At 36.4% G+C, this 18,907-nt stretch overlaps 1 protein-coding gene across 2 annotated transcripts; it reads right to left on the bottom strand.

Annotated features, from left to right (window-relative positions):
* Nucleotides 1-6,948: 6,948 nt before the first annotated feature.
* fbxw2 (F-box and WD repeat domain containing 2) lies at nucleotides 6,949-15,922 on the bottom strand. 2 transcript variants are annotated; one of them, XM_077240623.1, is made up of 8 exons: nucleotides 15,455-15,910; nucleotides 15,024-15,100; nucleotides 14,234-14,743; nucleotides 12,833-13,027; nucleotides 12,542-12,675; nucleotides 12,364-12,450; nucleotides 11,806-11,975; nucleotides 6,949-8,643 (listed from the first exon to the last, which is right to left on the bottom strand). In XM_077240623.1, exons 3-8 carry the CDS (start codon nucleotides 14,721-14,723, stop codon nucleotides 8,352-8,354), a joined length of 1,368 nt encoding a protein of 455 aa, XP_077096738.1. In that variant the 5' UTR covers nucleotides 14,724-14,743; nucleotides 15,024-15,100; nucleotides 15,455-15,910; the 3' UTR covers nucleotides 6,949-8,351. The 2 variants fall into 2 exon arrangements, with proteins under 2 accessions (XP_077096738.1, XP_077096737.1); XM_077240622.1 differs by lacking the exon at nucleotides 15,024-15,100 and having other exon boundaries at nucleotides 15,455-15,922.
* Between the last annotated feature and the right edge of the window lie 2,985 nt (nucleotides 15,923-18,907).

Here is an 18,907-nt window from a genome sequence, read left to right as displayed (position 1 = left end):
TATAGAGAGAACTGCTGTGAAATGTATTCAGAATCTCTCTGAGGAGTCGGTTGTTCCCTCTTGCCAAGCTGTCAGACCTGTTTATCATTATTTGCTGTAAAGTAGCCCAGGCTTTGCGATCAAGGGAAAAACTAAAAAAGAACTTTTTCAGTGGAAAAACCTGGATCAGTGATTTGTCTAATTATTTGTATAATTTGAGTTCTAGAAAAGTTTTATCTCTTTTAATACACGCATGCTGCTGGAATCCAGTGTGAATCATGTCAGAGTTGGACGCAGACCAGAAATTAAGCGAGTAAAATTTTCTCTCGCTCAGATGAATTCTGAGGCATTAACGGAAAGATCTTTCCTTCTCAACTTTAACCAGTTCCTTACTTTTACAGATATAAACTATATAAACAGATATAAAATTTTTAAATAAAACAAAGATTACTGGAGTATATGCAGGAAAATCTTTTTTTTCTACTTTTAAATGTCAGTTTATTTATAGTTAATTATTTAATCATATTTTCTAAATGAGTTTTGATTGATTGATTGATTGATTGATTGATTGATTGATTGATTGATTGTTTGATTGATTCATTCATTGATTCATTGATTCATTGATTCATTCATTCACTCATTCTCCCATAATTTATGAATACCGTGTCTTATATTTGTTTTAAGCTTGCCTGGGCAGCTGAATGTTTTCTGTTGTAATGGTTTTGTTGAAAATTTCAATAATAAATATATAAATAAAACTAACACAGCATTTCCTTTTCCTGCTTTGTACTGTTGCCCACAGTGACAATAAGTCATAACAACTCTAGAATAGGAATGCTAAGGTTTTTTTGTTTGTTTTGTTTTTTTTGGAAATAAGATAAATGGCTTTCTCAGCACTCCAGAAGTCTCATTCTTCACGTCTCCACCACTGTCACAAATGATTATACACACCCAAACATCATTGCCAAAAACATATTCATCAGGACCTCCCTCGTCAAGAAGCTCTCAGAAGCACAGCTATTGCACACTATGATATTAGTTTGTTGCCAAAAACGGCCCGGCTCCACCAGTCTGGCCTTTTCTTTCTGATTTAATTGAAACAGCTGTTGACTGTCTCTCTGTTACTTTCACTGGTCAATGTTTGTTTAACCGTCTGCTTTCTTTTTCATAACTCAAGCAAATGTTTCTGAATGACCTGTTGCAGCCATGTCCTGGGTTTTTTTTTGTTTTTTGGAAGACACACTCTAAAGCGTTTTATATAAATACCATCTGTTCAACTGAGCACAGACTTTTATGTGGAATTTCTCTCTTTTAAAGTCAAGGATTGTAATGTCACTAATGTCAATAGGTAACATCCATCTTGGCTATCACAATAAACTTTTGTGTGTGTGTGTGTGTGTGTGTGTGTGCGCGTGCGTGCGAGCGTGCGTGTGTCCGTGTGTGTGTGTGTGTGTGTGTGTGTGTGTTTGTGTACAGATTCACATTGTAACATCAGCCATCTAGGCTAAAAGCATTAAATGGATTGTTGGCCCTTTACTGTCCTCACTTACACAACCTGTAGAGTGCACTTGAGCCTAAAGTGACCCTAAAGTAATGGTCTGGTAATGTTTAAACAGTACTGTCATAGTTACAAAACATCTGTGAAATGAATAGAACAGAACTGAAGGCTGCTGTCACAGTTGTAAAGCTGATTTCTCAATCAGAATTTCAAATCATTAAAAATGTGCCAAATTTTTAATCACAAGACAACTTTGAAACAATCATCTCTAGATGTTTGGTTGTGTACTGCCCATAATATGGTTAATAACAGACCTAAATAGAAGAAGCTACACAGGCTAAATATATTTTGTTCACCAGCTCATTGTATTGAGTTGGGCATTATACTGAGTAAAATTGGCTACAGACTCTAATTTTGTCACATCAAAACTATATGCACTATAGGCTGCTACACTATACTGACATGACTTGAAATGCCACATGTTTTTTTTTACATTAAAAATTGTAATCTCCAAACTGTTATACATCTATAGGGGTGGTGGCACAGTCAACTAGTTTACTTTAATGCTCTTCCATGATGCTTTGAGCTTGAAGTTGAGTAGTCGGTGATCATGGCCACAACAGGATAATGAATCTTTTTAAGTCTACTTTTACGCTCCATTTCCAGGTAAAACGATAAATAAAGGTGTAATTAGATAGCGCTCAACAAGATTTGTTTGATTTTACCATCTGGATGCTCAAAATTGATCGGGAGAATGCATGTTTTAAACAGTTTTATTGTACATGTAAGTTAATCGCCATTCTAAACTAATGCTGCATTACGCGCACACGCAAACAGTAACTCGCACATCATCACGTGCAGGTCATGCGCACAGAGAAACATTCAGCACTGCAGAAATGTATTGTCAACACTGTTCTGTGATATATCAATAAAATAGACTAGAAACTTAATCCAATTAAGCCTCATGTTTGATGATTAAAAGAGAAATCATGGTGGTCCTGAGAAGAGCTTTTATTCTCTCATTGTAGATCATTGTACATTCTTTTATAATTTATAATCTACTGTAACATATTTTGGGAAACTTGACATGCAGCTGTTTGTCACTTAGTTACAATTCAACATCACGTTTTTGTTTTCACCTTCTCATCAAGTACACTCACTATAGTAACTATTACAACACTGAAAACAAGTGTAAACATTTTAAACCATGAACTGCATTGATGATTAAGTGCATATCACATGTGCACCAATGCCAAAGTAAAGCAGTTAACATCAGCAGCGAGTGTAATGACACCAGCTCTGCCTCTCTCATTAGGCCCATGTTTTTGTTGATTTGTTTAGGAAGGGGATATGAGATGTAAATAAGGCTTCTGTTGCCTATTGTATCCTGTATCTGTCCCTCTCCCTTCCCTCCCCCTTCTAATTATCATCTTGGCTGGAAAGTTCCCACAAGGCCTGACTGTTTTTTTTTTACCGTAAGCCAATCAAGTGGCATGAAGGCAGGGCAGTGTGAATGATCCATTGTCTGTCCATGGAGCGCTGGAGAGAGGGGAGGAGAGTGGAATTGTTTGGGCCTTGAGTTCACCACTATCAACACAGATGACACAGTGAGTTTCTGAATAGTAAAGTAAAAGAGTAGACAAAACTCAGAAATTTTTATGTAACCTTACTGCATCTGTGTTAGTTCTTCGTACGATCATTACAAAATAAGGATTACAAAAGAGTGGGTTTGAAAGACTGCTAAATCAAAAGAATGAGACATTCAATTTTAGAAAAAACAATTCTTCAAAGGAATTAGCAGGAGATGGAAGTCAAAAAAGTTGATTTTGGACAATGATTTTTTATCATTTATCAATCACATCCAGAGGTGTAAAGTCCAGGTTTAGAAAGTAAAAGTGTTCAGACTTGAATAATGTTCAGACTAACTCTAACCCTATATAGGCCTATATATATATATATATATATATATATATATATATATATATATATATATATATATATATATATATATATATATATATATATATATATATATCATTATTTTTTAGGTTTTTAGCAAGTTACAACGAATTCCCAAATTGTTCTACCACCTGTATCCTCTATGGCCTTTGTCCTCTTTTTCATGTTGACATCAGCATACCATGGTTAAATGAATGTCATCACTAGCAGTAATAAATCGATGTATGCGTCTACAGACATGAGCTTTCCTCACATTGACTTAAATTCCCATATGCCCACTTGGGTTGTGCATTTGGAATTAAGTCTCACACACACAGTTAGACAAACTGCTGTGAGCCATTTTGAGGAGCCCCTTAAACTCTCAGAAAAAAATTTACCTTTAGGGGTACAACATTTTGTCAATGGGGCAGAACCCTTAAGAGACAACTTTAATATTCACCCCTAAAAGGGTTATACACTGTTGAAAATTAAGCTTCTTTATTGGTATCAATGGTTATGAAGAACATTTAATATTCATGGAAATTTTCCATTGCACAAAAGGTTTTTTTTATAGTGGAAAAAAGTTATTCAGATTTTTAAAGGTATAGGCTGTACTGTTCTTTGGTTCAAAATGTAAAATGAGCAAGTACATCATGAATCCATCTTCTAAATTGTGTTTTTCTATTATTGTGAATCACTACGGTACGCCTATAATAAGTGCTTTACCTGTGTGACTCGTCATAAACATAAACAGAGAGAAGTAGGTCCGGCTTCATTGTTCTTCCGCAAGACGTATGCATTTGCTAGAGCGCCAAAAGTTACATAGTGACCTATAAGAAGACAAATGGTTCTTTTATGGACTTTTAGGAACTTTTTTTACTGAAAAAAAACTAATAAGGTAGACTGTATTGCTACTCTAAGATACGTATATGCACCATTACTGAAATACAATAAAATAAAATGATCCAAGATGACAAGGCGGCATTGGCACTGAGACAATTTACTTTTGAATTTGATAGGAACTGTATAGGACTGGATTGATAAAGATAATGGGATTGGGAAATTATGTAAATCTAATTTGCATTGCCTGCATGAGCCCTGCAGGATAATATTTCAGAGCACATAAATTGACAACTATATCGCAGTTCCATAGAACATATTATGTATTTGAATCATTACAATGATTGCTCCAGCCGAACACAGTAGGCCTACTGAGATGAGTGCAGTTAAAGTGGGAATGTCCTGTCTGATGACATGCACACACTGAGGGGAGGAGAATAGAGAGTATGGCTGAGGGCCTAACCACAATATCTAAATATTGACTGGACAACTTGTAATCATGTTTGGTCTGTGGACAGGGTGAAAATAAACACCAGTGTGTGTGGAGTTCTCTCATCCCATAATAGAAACAGTGCAGACATACCTTTTCAATATGTTTAGAGCCCTCATAATTGAACATTCTTAAATCATTAAAAGGATTAGAAGAAACGTATCTCATCAAGACTTAATATGCTGTGCTTGCCAATGACATTTGCGATTTTAAGCATATGGAGTAGTTCATCAGAGAGGTCCTTTGCATTGTAATTGCTTGTGTTTCCAAAGCATATGATATAAATCTTTGTATGTGGGTGGTCTTAGGAATGGGAAGACCTTCTGCATTGAAACAACAACATAAAACATTTTACCGTCTTAGTGTAAAGACAGTATAATATTTTATGTTGTTTTATGTTCTATGCTAAGCATTTCAATTGTATCTTCGTTGTTACATTTTCATAATTCAACGTTTGGGATGAGTAACAGCTTCCCCTGATCTTTCCCGTACTAAGCATTTCAATTTCATCTTCATAGTTAAATTTTCATAATTCATTGTTTGGGGTGGGTAACAGCTTTCCCTGATCCTTCCACTACTGGTATGTCATTGAGCAAACACTTAGAAAAAAGAAAAAAAGAAAGACTTTGGGCCGATCGTGCACGACTTTACAGTGCAATCAAATGTTAGTATTCAAAATGATGAGAACACTTTACAATAATTTCACATTGTTAACATAGTTAATGTATTAACTAACATGAACTGACAATCAATACATGTGTTACAGTATTAGTCTTTGTTAATGTTAAGTTAATACAAATACAGCTCATTGTTTGTTCATGTTAGTTCACTGTGCATTAATGTTAACAAATACAATTTTTGATTTTCGATTTTCAATTTAACATTAACTAAGATTGACAAAAGCTGAATATGTATTGTGCATTCTAGTATATGTTAACTAAAGTTTAATGTTAACTAATGAAACCTTATATTGTAGTGTTACCAAAATGACTTTCAGCTATAGTTCATGTCGGAGTTCCTCTCCCAGCAATAATAGCAATGGATATAACCAATATTAAACTAAATAACTAGTATGAGAAAGCAGTTCTCAATGTACCATTTGAAGTGGATAATAAAATGGAGTTTAATTCGACCCTATATAAACCATGTTTTCAAGAATTGTTCGATCCTTTGTTTGTTCATAAGGACAGAAAGGGTCTTTTGTATGGCAAAATGAATGAGTAATTGGGACTGCTTGTGTAAACTGTGATGTGATTGAAAGTTTTGGGATTACGCCATATTAATGCTTAGCCCAAACATCCTATTCATTCTGCACTGAGATTGAGAGGGAGAGACAGGTAATAAGAGAGATATGCCATGTTATTCTTCTGCCTTTAACTCCTTCCAATGACCTTTGGAGGGGCTAAAGGGAGGAGCGCGAGGGGGAGCTTGGGGGTTAGAAAAAGGCGGCGAAGAAAGGAAGAAGACTGGGAATATAAATTAGCTGAGAGACAATTGAGCAAGAAGAGGGAAAACTGAGATCAGACCGAGTGTACCGAGAGCGTCGAACTGTGGGAACGACACTAACATTTAGCACAAGCTCTAAATTATTTCGTTATACACTTCAACATTGAGTCAAGTGACAGTCACCCAAAAAGGAAAATGTATCATTAACTTACTCTCATATAGTTAAAAAATTAAAAAACTATTTAAATATTTAACTCTTATTGGCACACGATGTCCTCGCTGCAGCATGTAGTGCAATGACGTATGCTACTGCATTAAATCCAATGCATTGACAGTATTGTGGAATGATAACGTGATCAACACTCTGATTGACATGAGTAATAAAGGTCTTTGGAATCGACTGCGGAGCGAAGTTTGCAATAAAAAAAAAATTGAAATAAAAAGCTCGTGTCCACTATACGTATTGGATGATTTAGATATTTTCTTTTCTTAATAATTTCTGGTCTTTTACCAGATTATATGTGTTGTAGCATCGCCCTCTAGTGTGCATACAGATTAAAAGCATGTTCGAGAAATGCTCCTGTAATTCTGGTTAGAACTTATAATACGTTTGTTACTTGCATTGTGGTTCAGCGACCTGGAGGTTCTGTTGACGCAGAGCTGGATTAAATTGATACATCACATGCAAGAGAACATAACTAGATGTTCCACATAAGGAAAAACAGTAAACATCATGAGTCAAAAGAAAGTCAACTTCTATCATTAGCCTACTGTCATTTATTTGTAAGACAGCATGTTATTTTGTTATACAAACAACAGACCTGATTTCTGCTAATGATGGATGGATGCCATTACTGTCTGAAATAAGCATTTCAGTGAAGTAACACATGACCAGTGCATACAGACGTCGTAACTCCCCAATGACATTTTCGGATAATCATATTTTTACCCAGTATCGATCCACTGAAATGTGTGAGCAACATGGTGAGAAACACATTAAACTATCACTATGTTCATTTGTTTTGATGGTTTATGAAAATAAAAAGTTTCAATGTTCTAATGTTCCAGTAGGATATACAGAACTACAGAAGCATATATTTATATAAAGTGACAAAGGCTGGTTAGCCCTGGAGTATGCAAAAAATAAGATCAGTCTTTAAAAATAAAGATTAAAAATGAACATTCAATGAGATTCACAAGAAACATTTTTTGTGCAATCTAGTCTGGCTAAATAGTGGTAAGACTAATTATTACAGTGTCGGTTACATTAGGTTAAAAAAAATAAGCATAAAACATTTTTCTCTCATTGAGGGAGGATTGTAACATTGGTTTTCAGAATGTGACACTGTAAATGCAAATGGTTAAGTGTTAAAATAAATGCACCACTAATTAACTGAATGAAAAATAAAACCAAGGTTCAGTAACAGCAAGAAGCCACCTCTGAATGACCTTCATATGAAACCCATTCAGACTGCTTTTTTATCAGAGTATTTTCAAAAACTCAGCAAAAATGACCAACAGATGTTCGGGGTGCAAGCCGGCGCCTACAGACGCAGAGGTCTGCAACTTCAAATTCTTCAAAAGGAAATCGTAGATTTAAGGCAACATTTCTCTATCTACAGGAAAATTCCTGATGTTGTAAATAAAGCAAATTTGTTGAAAAGGTAGCACTCAAAACAAACCAAAAAAAAAACACTTCATTGTCAATCTTGGTGATTGTGCTAGAAAAAAAACAAGCCAGTTCTACTGCTCATGCTTGCTGTGAAGCGATCGGTGTGAACGAAAAAGGAGCTGAAATCTGAATGTCAGTAGGATCTCTCTTAAATCTTCAACAAACAAAAACCTTGGATTGTTCACATCATGGAGAGAAGCTATGTTCTGTACTACAAATCTTCAGATGTCTCCATTTCTATAAATCGCAACGAGTAGAATGCGTGGTTTGCAAGTGAATAAGAAAGAGTGTAGCAAGAGTAAATTCCTAATCTAGTGGAAACAAATCCAAAGAGAGGTGAAAACACTTTGGTCCATGCATTATCTAACTTGGTTGGCTATCATTTCTTTTTTCAAACTGAGAGCACCCTTTTTTCTTCTTTTTGCTGTGTTCACAAAAGTTTTGCCTGATTTCAGAGCACAGGGCTAGTATTCATCACCTCTGTGTTTCTAGCCGTTCTCTCTCCAAAGAACAAGATGAATGCTATGGTCGGGCATGCTGGTGGCGAACACCAGGCCCGAATCGTTCTTGCCGTCCAGTCCGTTGAGCCAGGAGGTGACGCCCGGTAAGAAACTAGAGCCACGTTTGGATTTGCGGTAGGCTGGCAGTGGCCAGCGGCCCACGGTGACCTCAGTCCTCAAGTCCATAACATAGAGGTGGTGGTTATCAAAAAGCAAAGCGAAGATATCACCGAAACCAAGCAGAGAGAGGCTGGAGGGTTCCTGCTGTGGTTTGATGACTCTGTAAATATGAAGAAATCAGTAAATAATAAACACAAGCTGCCTTTTATTAAAGGCATTATTTATTTTTGTTGCATAAAACATTGCACAAATGTAACTTATATAACATAGAAATAGTGCATTAGCTCTATCAAAATGGCTACTAATAAATATTACTAATATTCGGATTATATTCAAATTTAAAAGGGACAGAAAAAAGTGTGTGTGTTGGTATAGGGAATTTGGCCTGTCTCTTCAGGCCACAACTGGGCGCAATGAGCAAAACATTCAAAACAGACTGTCTGTAAAAAAAAAAAAAACTGCATAACACTTAAACTAGGGCTGCATAACATACCCCTGGTTTTACAGACAAGGCTTAAAGGGTTAGTTCACCCAAAAATGAAAATTCTGTCAGTATTTACTCACCCTCATGTTGTTCCAACCCCGTAAGACCTTCGTTCATCTTCGGAATATGAATTAAGATATTTTTGATGAAATCTGAGAGCTGGATTACTCCTCCATAGGCTTCTAAGGGATTGAAACTTGTTCCCCGAAAAGTTATTACAGACATCGTTAAAATAGTCCAAGTGACTACAGTGGCTCAATCTTAAGTTTATCAAACGACGAGAATACTTTTTGTGCGCAAAAAAACAAAAATAACGACTTTATTTCAACTATTCATTTCCTTCTCTGTGGGCCTCGAGTCAGTTCACTAGTGTAATAGCGTAAGCTTCTGTTGTTGTACGTCACACGCATCACACGACCAGCGTTGGCCAATAGTGAGCCTACGTGTGACGTAGCTCTACGCTATTACACTAAGTTAACTGACCAGAGGCCAACAGAGAAGGAAATGAATAGTTGAAAAAGTCGGGTTTTTTTGTATGTTTTTGCGCACAAAAAGTATTCTCGTCGCTTGATAAACTTAAGGTTGAGCCACTGTAGTCACTTGGACTATTTTAACAATGTCTTTAATTACTTTTCGGGGCCTGCAAGTTTCAATCCTTTTGAAGCCTATGGAGGAGTAATCCAGCTCTCAGATTTCATCAAAAATATCTTAATTCATGTTCCGAAGATGAACGAAGGTCTTACGGGGTTGGAACAACATGAGGGTGAGTAAATACTGACAGAATTTTCATTTTTGGGTGAACTAACCCTTTAAGCTAGTCCCAAACTAGAATGCATGATTGAGCTGTTTTAACTGAAAGCAACTTGCACTGGCATATCTTAAAATATGAAAGGTGCCATTGTTTTGTCTCAAGATGCACACCAGTAATGTTTGTTTCTAAGGCACGTTTATAAAAGCTACTTAAATGCCCTAATGAACTAGATCCTAATCCTGGCTTAATCTAAGCGCTGATGTGAAATCAAGCCATATAGTTTTAGCATCAATTACGTCAGTTTAAAAATTCAAGAGGTTTTAAACCATTCAGCCGCAAGATGACGCGAAAGAGAACTCACTTCGAAACTCGCGTGCTGTTTTCTGTGCACACACACAGAACAGCACACGAACATAATTCAGTTCTCTTTCACGTCTATTTGTGCTTGAACGGACAAACATGTACAATTACGTTTGTTATGACTGTTTTGGTGAGTATCCTCGTAAACACGTATGTCTTAAGAGACTGTAAACAACTAAAACAGATATGTATCATTATATTGGATCCATGCATTTGGACTTAAAGTGACAGTAGCCTAATATTCCTGCTGCTGTCTGTCATTACTATTAATCAAACAACAAAATACAAAGAGAAAATTACTTTTGCAGCTTTGACAAAGATGAATTATATTTCATTTATACAGTGAAGACTATGCAGTTTTGATTATTCAATTTCTATACCAGAATGCTGTTTGACTGAACAGACAAACATAGCACCTTTTATTTTATTTGTATCTTTGTTCTATTGTATTTATCTAATGCTTGTAATTTGTTTATTAGTTTCTATGCAGATGCACTCGTCATCTTGTGTAATCATTTTCATATCGCAATATATATTGCAGAAAACAAAATATCGGTATGTCAGTTTTTTCCGGTATCATGCAGTCCTAGTTTAAACTTGCGTTCAAATCAAATATAAATTCATAAATTGCATAAATAATGAACAAATTTATTTATAATTTAATACAAAAAGAGGAAGCACAGATCACACAGACTACTTTTTGCATTTAAAAACATAAGATGCAGTGGAATGGGGAGTCATCTGGTCATCTGGCGAGGCATCTGGTGTAATCATTTTCATATCGCAATATATATTGCAGAAAAACTAAATATCGTAATATCAGTTTTTCCAATATCATGCAGCCCTAGTTTAAACTAACATTCAAATTAAATATAATTTTGTAAATTGCATAAACAATAATGAAAAAACATCATTTATTTTATTAATTTAAAACCCTACAAAGTCTCAAGATGTTTTTTTAAAAGTTCGTTTAACTTTACATGGCCTTCTAAACATGCGGCTCTTTTGAGACGCGAGTGAGTGCAACGGTCAAAGATGTCCTTCTAGCGCATGTTCACATAAAAAACAGTAGAAAAGCAATTTGAACGATCTATGCATTGAGCTCCTCTATTTCTGCAATGTTTTGAATGAACAACACAGCAGCTAATAAAAACATAAACTGCAACATCATCATTGTATCTTGTGCACCAGTGATAAGGCTGTCTGACACACACCTAAAATTCGAATGCATCGTTTTAGCAATTGAATGTGGATTTTTATTTTAAATTCGATTAATATTCAAAATTCTCATTTTAATTTGACAGCCTTAAAGTGCAGGATGTAAAATACTTCATTTTACATCCTAACATTTCTCCATTTTAATTTATAGATTTAAATAAAGAAAAAACATTACAGTTCCCTCTCTAATATAAAAATATTCAAACTTAAAGGGAAAGTTCACCCAAAAATTAAAAGTTGATGGTAGCCATTGACTTCCATAGTAGGAAAAAAATACTATGGATGTCATTGGCTACCGTTAACTGTTTGATTACCAATATTATTTAAAAAAAAAAATATTTTGTATTCAACAGAAGAAAGAAACTCGTACAGGTTTGAAACAACATGAGGGTGAGAAAATTATGACAAAATTTTCCTTTTTTGGGTGAACTATACCTTTAGAAGGACATTTGATTCAACAGGGTTATTAGCAGCTTGGTTAAACAATTGAGGGGCTGAAATTAATGTACCTGATGACATCAAAACTTGCAAAGTCCCACTGATATATCCCCAGGTCTGAACTACAGACAATGTAACGGCCGTCGAACTGTAATCGTGGCTGCAAGCAGACACTGCGGTCTTCTGACACGGATAGGGTCTTTAAGCACTTACAGTTGATCTCACACCCTATAGGCCACACCTATGGAGAAACAGAGGCAGAAACTGCGCGTATGAAGTTAGAATATCATATAAATATTGGCTCAACTGCAAGTTCTTTTTGTATGCTTTTTTGTACAGTTAAGGTTACAAACTCGCCGCAACCCTATATGCATGATGTGAATGTAATTCATTAGAAAAACAAGAGAAAACACAAAATAAACAAAGTTCAAGATTAAATTTACTGATAGTATTTTTATACTACTATGACAGCCCTAAATGAAACAATATAATAATCTGATTGGCCTTTAAAAAAACTTTACATTTAAAATCACAATCTAATTGTTGTAGACATCAAACTTCACACTGAACAACAATTTGAAAAGCATTAATAGAGTTTGAAAAATACTTGCACAAGTAATTTACATTACCTTTATTTCATACTTATCAACACTCAGTAGTATGTAGTCACCGGGACTGTGCATCATGGACTCCACTTGGCTTTTTTGAAGGTGCACCTAAACCAGAGCAGATGTACATAGTACATCTAAATAATAATAAACTACAAAGCTTCATTCCACAATGAGATCTGGTCAAAATAAGTCTTACCTTAGTGACCCACTCTGTGTGTCCAGTAAGAGTGTTGACACAGGTTCCTGCAGACAGGGACCAGACTTTTACAGTGAAGTCTGCTGAGCCGCTGACCAGGGTGTCCAACTCATCGTTGTAGTCTATGCTGAAAACTGCAACAACAGTAAAACTTTTTTTTTATATGCATATGCAATGTCTTCCTGCCATGAAATTACCATAAAGGTCAGCCGTGACAAAACCAAAATCATAAGCAGAATCTTTAATCATTGATCTTCTTTGTGCTATTAGCCGACAAAGCTTGACACCAACCTGCCCCAGTATGTCCTCGGAATTGCTGGATTTTGGCACCAGTGCTCCATTCCCAGCATGCAATGGTGTTGTCAAAAGATCCTGTTACCAGTTTCTGCTCATCAAATTTGACAGTGGCACAAGTGTGGGTCTGAATGCCGTAGACGCACTGACCAGTGCGAACATCCCATAGTTTGGCTGATAGGTCATCGGAACCTAAGTGGAAGAACGTCTACAATCACCGAGCCACTAAACGTGATCTTCATTTAAAACAAGCAATAACTCAATGTTTCCCAAGTAAAGCACCACCAATCCGTATTTAAATTCAAAATAAATGAATTTGATTACATGGATTCAAAGAACAGTGTTGGTTTAGTGTGATAGAGGCAAGGTAAAAATAAAACTATGGTTTTGAGTTTAATCTTTGAAAAGACTTAAACCAATCAACCATTCAATGCACTTCAGATTAACATGTCCTATAATTTTTAATGACCCCAGGATGTAACAAGAATCCATAAGAAGCTCAATAACTCTCCCATATTGGGAATTGAAAACTGAACTTACAAAAGCCCCTTTCACACAGCGCGTTGATCCCGGGGAAATTGCCAGAACACCTTCTGTGTGAACGCAAACAAGACCCGGGATTGATCCCGGGTTGGGGACCAAGTAACATTGCCGGGATCTGTCCCGGAACGCGCGCTGTGTGAGAAAAAGCCATAACCCATGCCATGTCGTAATGATGACACTGAAGTGAAAGCAGGCTAGTGAAACGGTAAGTAATGCGCTAATTTATGATCGAATCAGAGAAAAAAATGCAAAAGCGTGGTTTCTCGAGAGAGAAATCGCAGCTCATAAGCAAACTATAGACGCTCCTGAGACATTACATGTCACATCGATGTCACGGGTCTTTACGGGATTTTTACGGGTTGTGTGTGAACTGATTCCGGAAAATCACTGGCAGTGTGAATGAACCAAAATCAAACGAACCCGGGTCAAATCCCGGGTCACTTTATCCGTGTATTTTCATGGAATCTCTGTGTGAAAGGAGCTAAAAAGGGAAAATTAGCACTTACAGTAATGTCGCGATGTAACAGAAGTAGCAATCTTTTCTACGGTTTTTGAATGGATTATAGAAAAAAAATCCAAGTAGAACCTACTTGGTTCTATCTATCGGTTGTTGATTGGACAAAGACAGACTTGATGTTGAATTTAAAAAAGCGATGGGGTCTAAGTGATTGTCTGGTATACAGAAGTCTGGTATACATTACACCAGAGGGAAGTCAAATTGACAATTTGATTAAAAAAATTTAGATCAATAAGTTGCATTTATAAATTAGATGAATTTAGGGTGAATTTCCATGCGGACTGGACCTCATTTTGACCACAAAACCAGGAAAATCAACCTCTATGAAGGTAACGCACCTGTGCAGAGGAGCCCATCCCGGTAGTAGAGAGCATATACCCGAGCACTGTGTCCAATCAGAGAGCTCGTCTCAAAAGCATCCTCCTCATTCAGCTGCTTCATGCGCAGTTTGGCCTTCAGATAAACACCCTTCCAGTGCCCCGCATCCTGGATGGACTCATCGATGCGCCAGCCGAGGTCACGACACACGCTCTGCCAAACTTCTGTACAGGTATTGATGACCTTATTCCACTGCTTGCACACCAGACAGCAGGTGAGCAGGGTCTGGGGGTCCAGCCAGCGGAGCAGGTAAAAAGCCAGCTCTAATGGCAGCAGGCGCAGGAAATCCCGCTTCAGCAGTGCTTCCAGACCATTGGACAGGTGTCGCAGCTGGGCAGCACCGCTCAGTGAGATGAGGTGGTCCAGCGATTGGTTGCGCTGCTGGTCGCTTAGCGCCAGGAAGGAGGTGGAAACCGACTCCAGCCACCTCTCGAAAGCCGCCTTCTCCATGGGCACATGAGGGCGTCTACCTGTAGACAGATAACAGCAGGTTAATATATCAGAAACATACTTTATGCATTGCTTATAACAAAAAATGATGTGCAATTAAGCAGTGACAGAGTAAAAAAAATACTATAACAACTATTAAGAGACAAGAAAAAACTCATTCAGATTACATAATGGAGGTCTATCAGAGATAACAAACACTTTCCACTCTGAAGTAACCTTTGAACAATGTAAATGTCATCAACATTGCTTTGAAGCATATAAAACATGATTCGAATGTACTCATTAATCTGAAGAACAAACTATGACGGTGTTGTTTCGAAGTCTGTGTTCCTCCTATGCTTGGACTGTCAAACCCTAAACCTAACCCTACCAGTAACCTAAGGGGAAACGGGGGACAGATATAACGGTAAAACAAGACTGAGAAAAAAAGATGAGATGATTACATGATCCATGATAACTTGACTGACATGCTAACAGAATCTGACAGGCTGTCATGTAATTGGAATGCAGCTCTCTGGATTCCAAACAAATTTGACAAAAAGTCGCAAGCTAACAGGCCAGAGACTTAATTAACACACACACACACACACACACACAAACCGGTAACGTTATATACATTGTGTTGACCAACTCAATGTCAATAACATGGTCAGCAGATATTCAAAGATAATACATCTTATAAACACAAGATAAACGGTGAATATCAAATAGAGTAGGGGAGAAATAATCACCATTTCCAGTAGAATCAGTCTGTGGAGAGCGCTAGCTAGCCGCGCAAGCTAACAGGTGTCAACACAAATCGATATCGCTCTACAAAAGAGAAACTTTCCGTTTTAGCGGTTGAGTCACAGTCTGGCCTAACATTTAATTTTAGCGACGAACAAAAAAAACGAAACTCCAAGCTACCTGACATCAAACAAATCTCTAGAGTCATGAGCTAGCATTATAACATACAATACAGTATGAATCTAACGGAAACGCTTTGACTTCAAATTTATTCGATCTCTGTTCGTTCACATTTCAACGGCTGTATTATTCCGGAACGTAATATCATACGTTATTTTAATGCTCATTATTGTTGTGTTTTTTTTTCTGTTTGTGGAGTTAGCTGGATAGGCTAAGATTGAAAGCTTCCGTTAGCAATGAGGAATTACAGCGACAGGAAGTTGCAAGATGAGCAATTTGACACGAGCGGGAGGAAGTCAGGAGGAGTGTCCGCCGTCTGTCATTTTTTCAAACCATGACTTTGAATGAGTTTGTATTCCTTAAATACTGAATACAAAAATGATGTGAGTCATATGCATATAGTGTTTTCTTTGCTGAATCTTTAAAATATCTGTATTTTATCATTTGTTATTCCAGGTATTCATTAAATATCATGTTTTTGATTTCCACAAATCATTATGTTTATGTTTCCTTTCTTACATTATAAACAAACACAGTTTTTGTATTTCTACATCAATTTTACATACATGGGTCTAAAATGACCCTTATTCATTTCCTATGTTATTTCAGTCATAGCTGAGTGTTTCTTTGCTGAATCTTTAAAATATATGTATTTTATCATTTGTTATTCCAGATATTCATTAAATATTTATATTTATGTTTCCTTTCTTACTTTATATACAAACACAGTTTTTGTATTTCTACATCAATTTTACATACATGGGTCAAAAATGACCCACATAGAAACCTTTGATATTTGCACATATTTGCAAGTAGGAACATATTTACTGCATAAATACTATTACTATAGTATTACATAATACTATTCACCTGCCACACATTTCACAACTCAACACAGCTGCTTTTGTATATTTGATGCAAGTCTTATTTTATTTTAACCACAGAAAATATTTGATATTTTGTAAAAGATAACTGGATATAATATTTGAATATTAGGCTATGGTTACCTTGACCATGAAATCCTAGTGAGAAATTACTTGTGAGAAAGAGAAACATATCCAATACTATTAGCTAGCTAGCTAATGACATATTCTATTCTAGCTAGCTAATGTTAGCTACACTAAAAAAAGATTTTAAAGGGGAACTCAGCAAATCTAGCTATTTCTTCGCTGATTTTCATTTTTGTTGTCGCATGTTTTCTCAACGAGCTCCCCCTACAGCTGTGGGGCGTATATTTCACAACACTGTCGTAAAAAAACTCACTTGCGGCCCCTCCTCCCCCTTTCTACCGCTGCTCATGTGCATTCATTATTATCAGAGCCGGCCAACTTTATCGTGTGGAGCTGTGTCTACCGAGGTGGGTAATACATCATACACATTGAGGGCGGCGTGTGGGTTTATGTCGAATTGCCATAAAGCAGTTCGTGTTTCTCGCTCGTTCTCGCTTCTCACAAGACTTCCTGTTTCCAACTTACTGGGACGTTAGTCCCCATGTTGCAAGGTTGGTTTTCTGCCTAGGAACGTTGGGGGGAGCAGGGAAAGTCACCATTCTCACCAGAACAGGTTATTAAACCATCCAAATGATTTCTAAACGGTTTTATTAAGTTGAAATAGTTGCAAATGCCCCTTTAAAGCTTATTTACATGTAATAGGCCTAAAAGTCCTATTAAGAACTGTCTCGTCTTGAATAAGCCATTATGCTGAAATGATTCGATGTGTTAAGAGATTAGGGTCCTTTTTTCCCCGCCTTTTTGATTTTAAAATCTGTAACTGTCAAAGCCACCTGAAATAACATAGGAAATGAATACGTTCATTTTAGACCCGTGTATGTAAAATTGATGTAGAAATACAAAAACGGTGTTTGTTTATAAAGTAAGAAAGGAAACATTAACATAATGATTTGTGCAAATCAAAAACAAAGATATTTAATGAATACATGGAATAACAAATGATAAAATACATATATTTTAAAGATTCAGCAAAGAAACATTCAGCCATGACTGAAATAATATAGGAAATGAATACGGGTCTTTTTAGACCCATGTTGCGCATTAGAAGGGGTATCCATAGCTTGCGCATCAAAGGGTTAATTGAGTTAAAGTCACACAGATGGTGTTTATTGTGGCGCATCATTCGGTGGTCAACAGGGGGCACACTATGCCAACAAACAGAGAAATTTAGTGTAGGCCTACGTCTAATATTACTGTTTTTAGTAAACCCAAATTACTTCTAATTCGTATATTATATACATTACATATAGCTACTCATTGTGTATTATTATAGGCTACCATTCAAAAGTTCGGGGTCGGTAAAGATTTTTTTTAATGTGTGTTTTAAATGTGTTCTCTTATTTGACATAATAGGCTACAATAAAACAGTATTGGGAAATATTGTGAACTGTTTTCTATTTTAATATATTTTAAATATAACTTAATTTTGTGCTGGCAAGGCTGAATTTTCAGCATCATTACGCCATTTAGTGTCAAATAATCCTTATTCTAATATGCCGATTTGCTCCTCAAATATCAAAAAATATTTATTATAATTATCAAACAGTGCAGCTTAATATTTCTGTGGAAACAATTATATATGTATATATTATTATTATTAAGTTTTGTTTTTTCCTTGAGTAGCCTACTAGAAAGTTTAAAAGAACAGTATGCTATTTATTTGAATGAAATGTCTTTACCAGGGCTGGGGTGCAGCACCCCTGTTTTCACAGGATTGTAAATGCAACGCAAATTTGTATTGTTAGTTATTATTTTAAATGATGTTCATTAAAACATACGCGCAGAGTGTTACGTCATAATGTGTGTGCGTAGAAACAATTGATCCGCAGCCGCTCTACTCCTGAGCTTAAGTCCAACGTCACTGTTGTGTAAGCTAGGCACTAGGCAGGTTTTTGTGTTCATTTTTATTTCCGGTTGCTGTGCAGGCTCTTTTATTGTATATGACACTGTAAACCGCCCGACCCTTTTATTTTTAAATGTATAGCCTACGGTGGGACATATGGTAGCATCGCAATCAAGTGACAAGATTCAGGGAGGAGTTTTAATTGTATGGCTGTGCATCTGTTGAAGAGATGTCTCTGCTGCAGAAAGCAAGAAAGTATAAATATCTGGTATAATCAGTCAGCAAAGTTCTCATATGGGCTAGAGGAGCTTTGAGTAGAGTTTGCACTGAGTAATGAAAATGATGTTTAGTAATATTAACAGGTTAACCAGATACATTTGATTTGACCATGTGTTAACAATGGGATGACTGTTTTGTAACACATA

Source organism: Siphateles boraxobius, unplaced genomic scaffold (assembly GCF_051911475.1).
Source record: "Siphateles boraxobius isolate OS27281-9 unplaced genomic scaffold, OSU_SipBor_1 24, whole genome shotgun sequence".
NCBI classification, from domain to species: domain Eukaryota; kingdom Metazoa; phylum Chordata; class Actinopteri; order Cypriniformes; family Leuciscidae; genus Siphateles; species Siphateles boraxobius.
Note: the sequence above shows the minus strand (reverse complement) of the source record. Positions and strands in the feature narration are given on the sequence as shown.

Excerpts from the sequence above, each read along its gene's own strand:
- fbxw2 (XM_077240622.1), bottom strand. The coding sequence starts at position 14,723 with ATGGAGAAGGCGGCTTTCGAGAGGTGGCTGGAGTCGGTTTCCACCTCC. Across the intron at positions 13,028-14,233 it reads GGATGGGCTCCTCTGCACAG|GTTCCGATGACCTATCAGCC; the intron begins GTGCGTTACCTT and ends TCTTCCACTTAG. Across the intron at positions 12,676-12,832 it reads CCGAGGACATACTGGGGCAG|TTTTCAGCATAGACTACAAC; the intron begins GTTGGTGTCAAG and ends CTGTTGTTGCAG.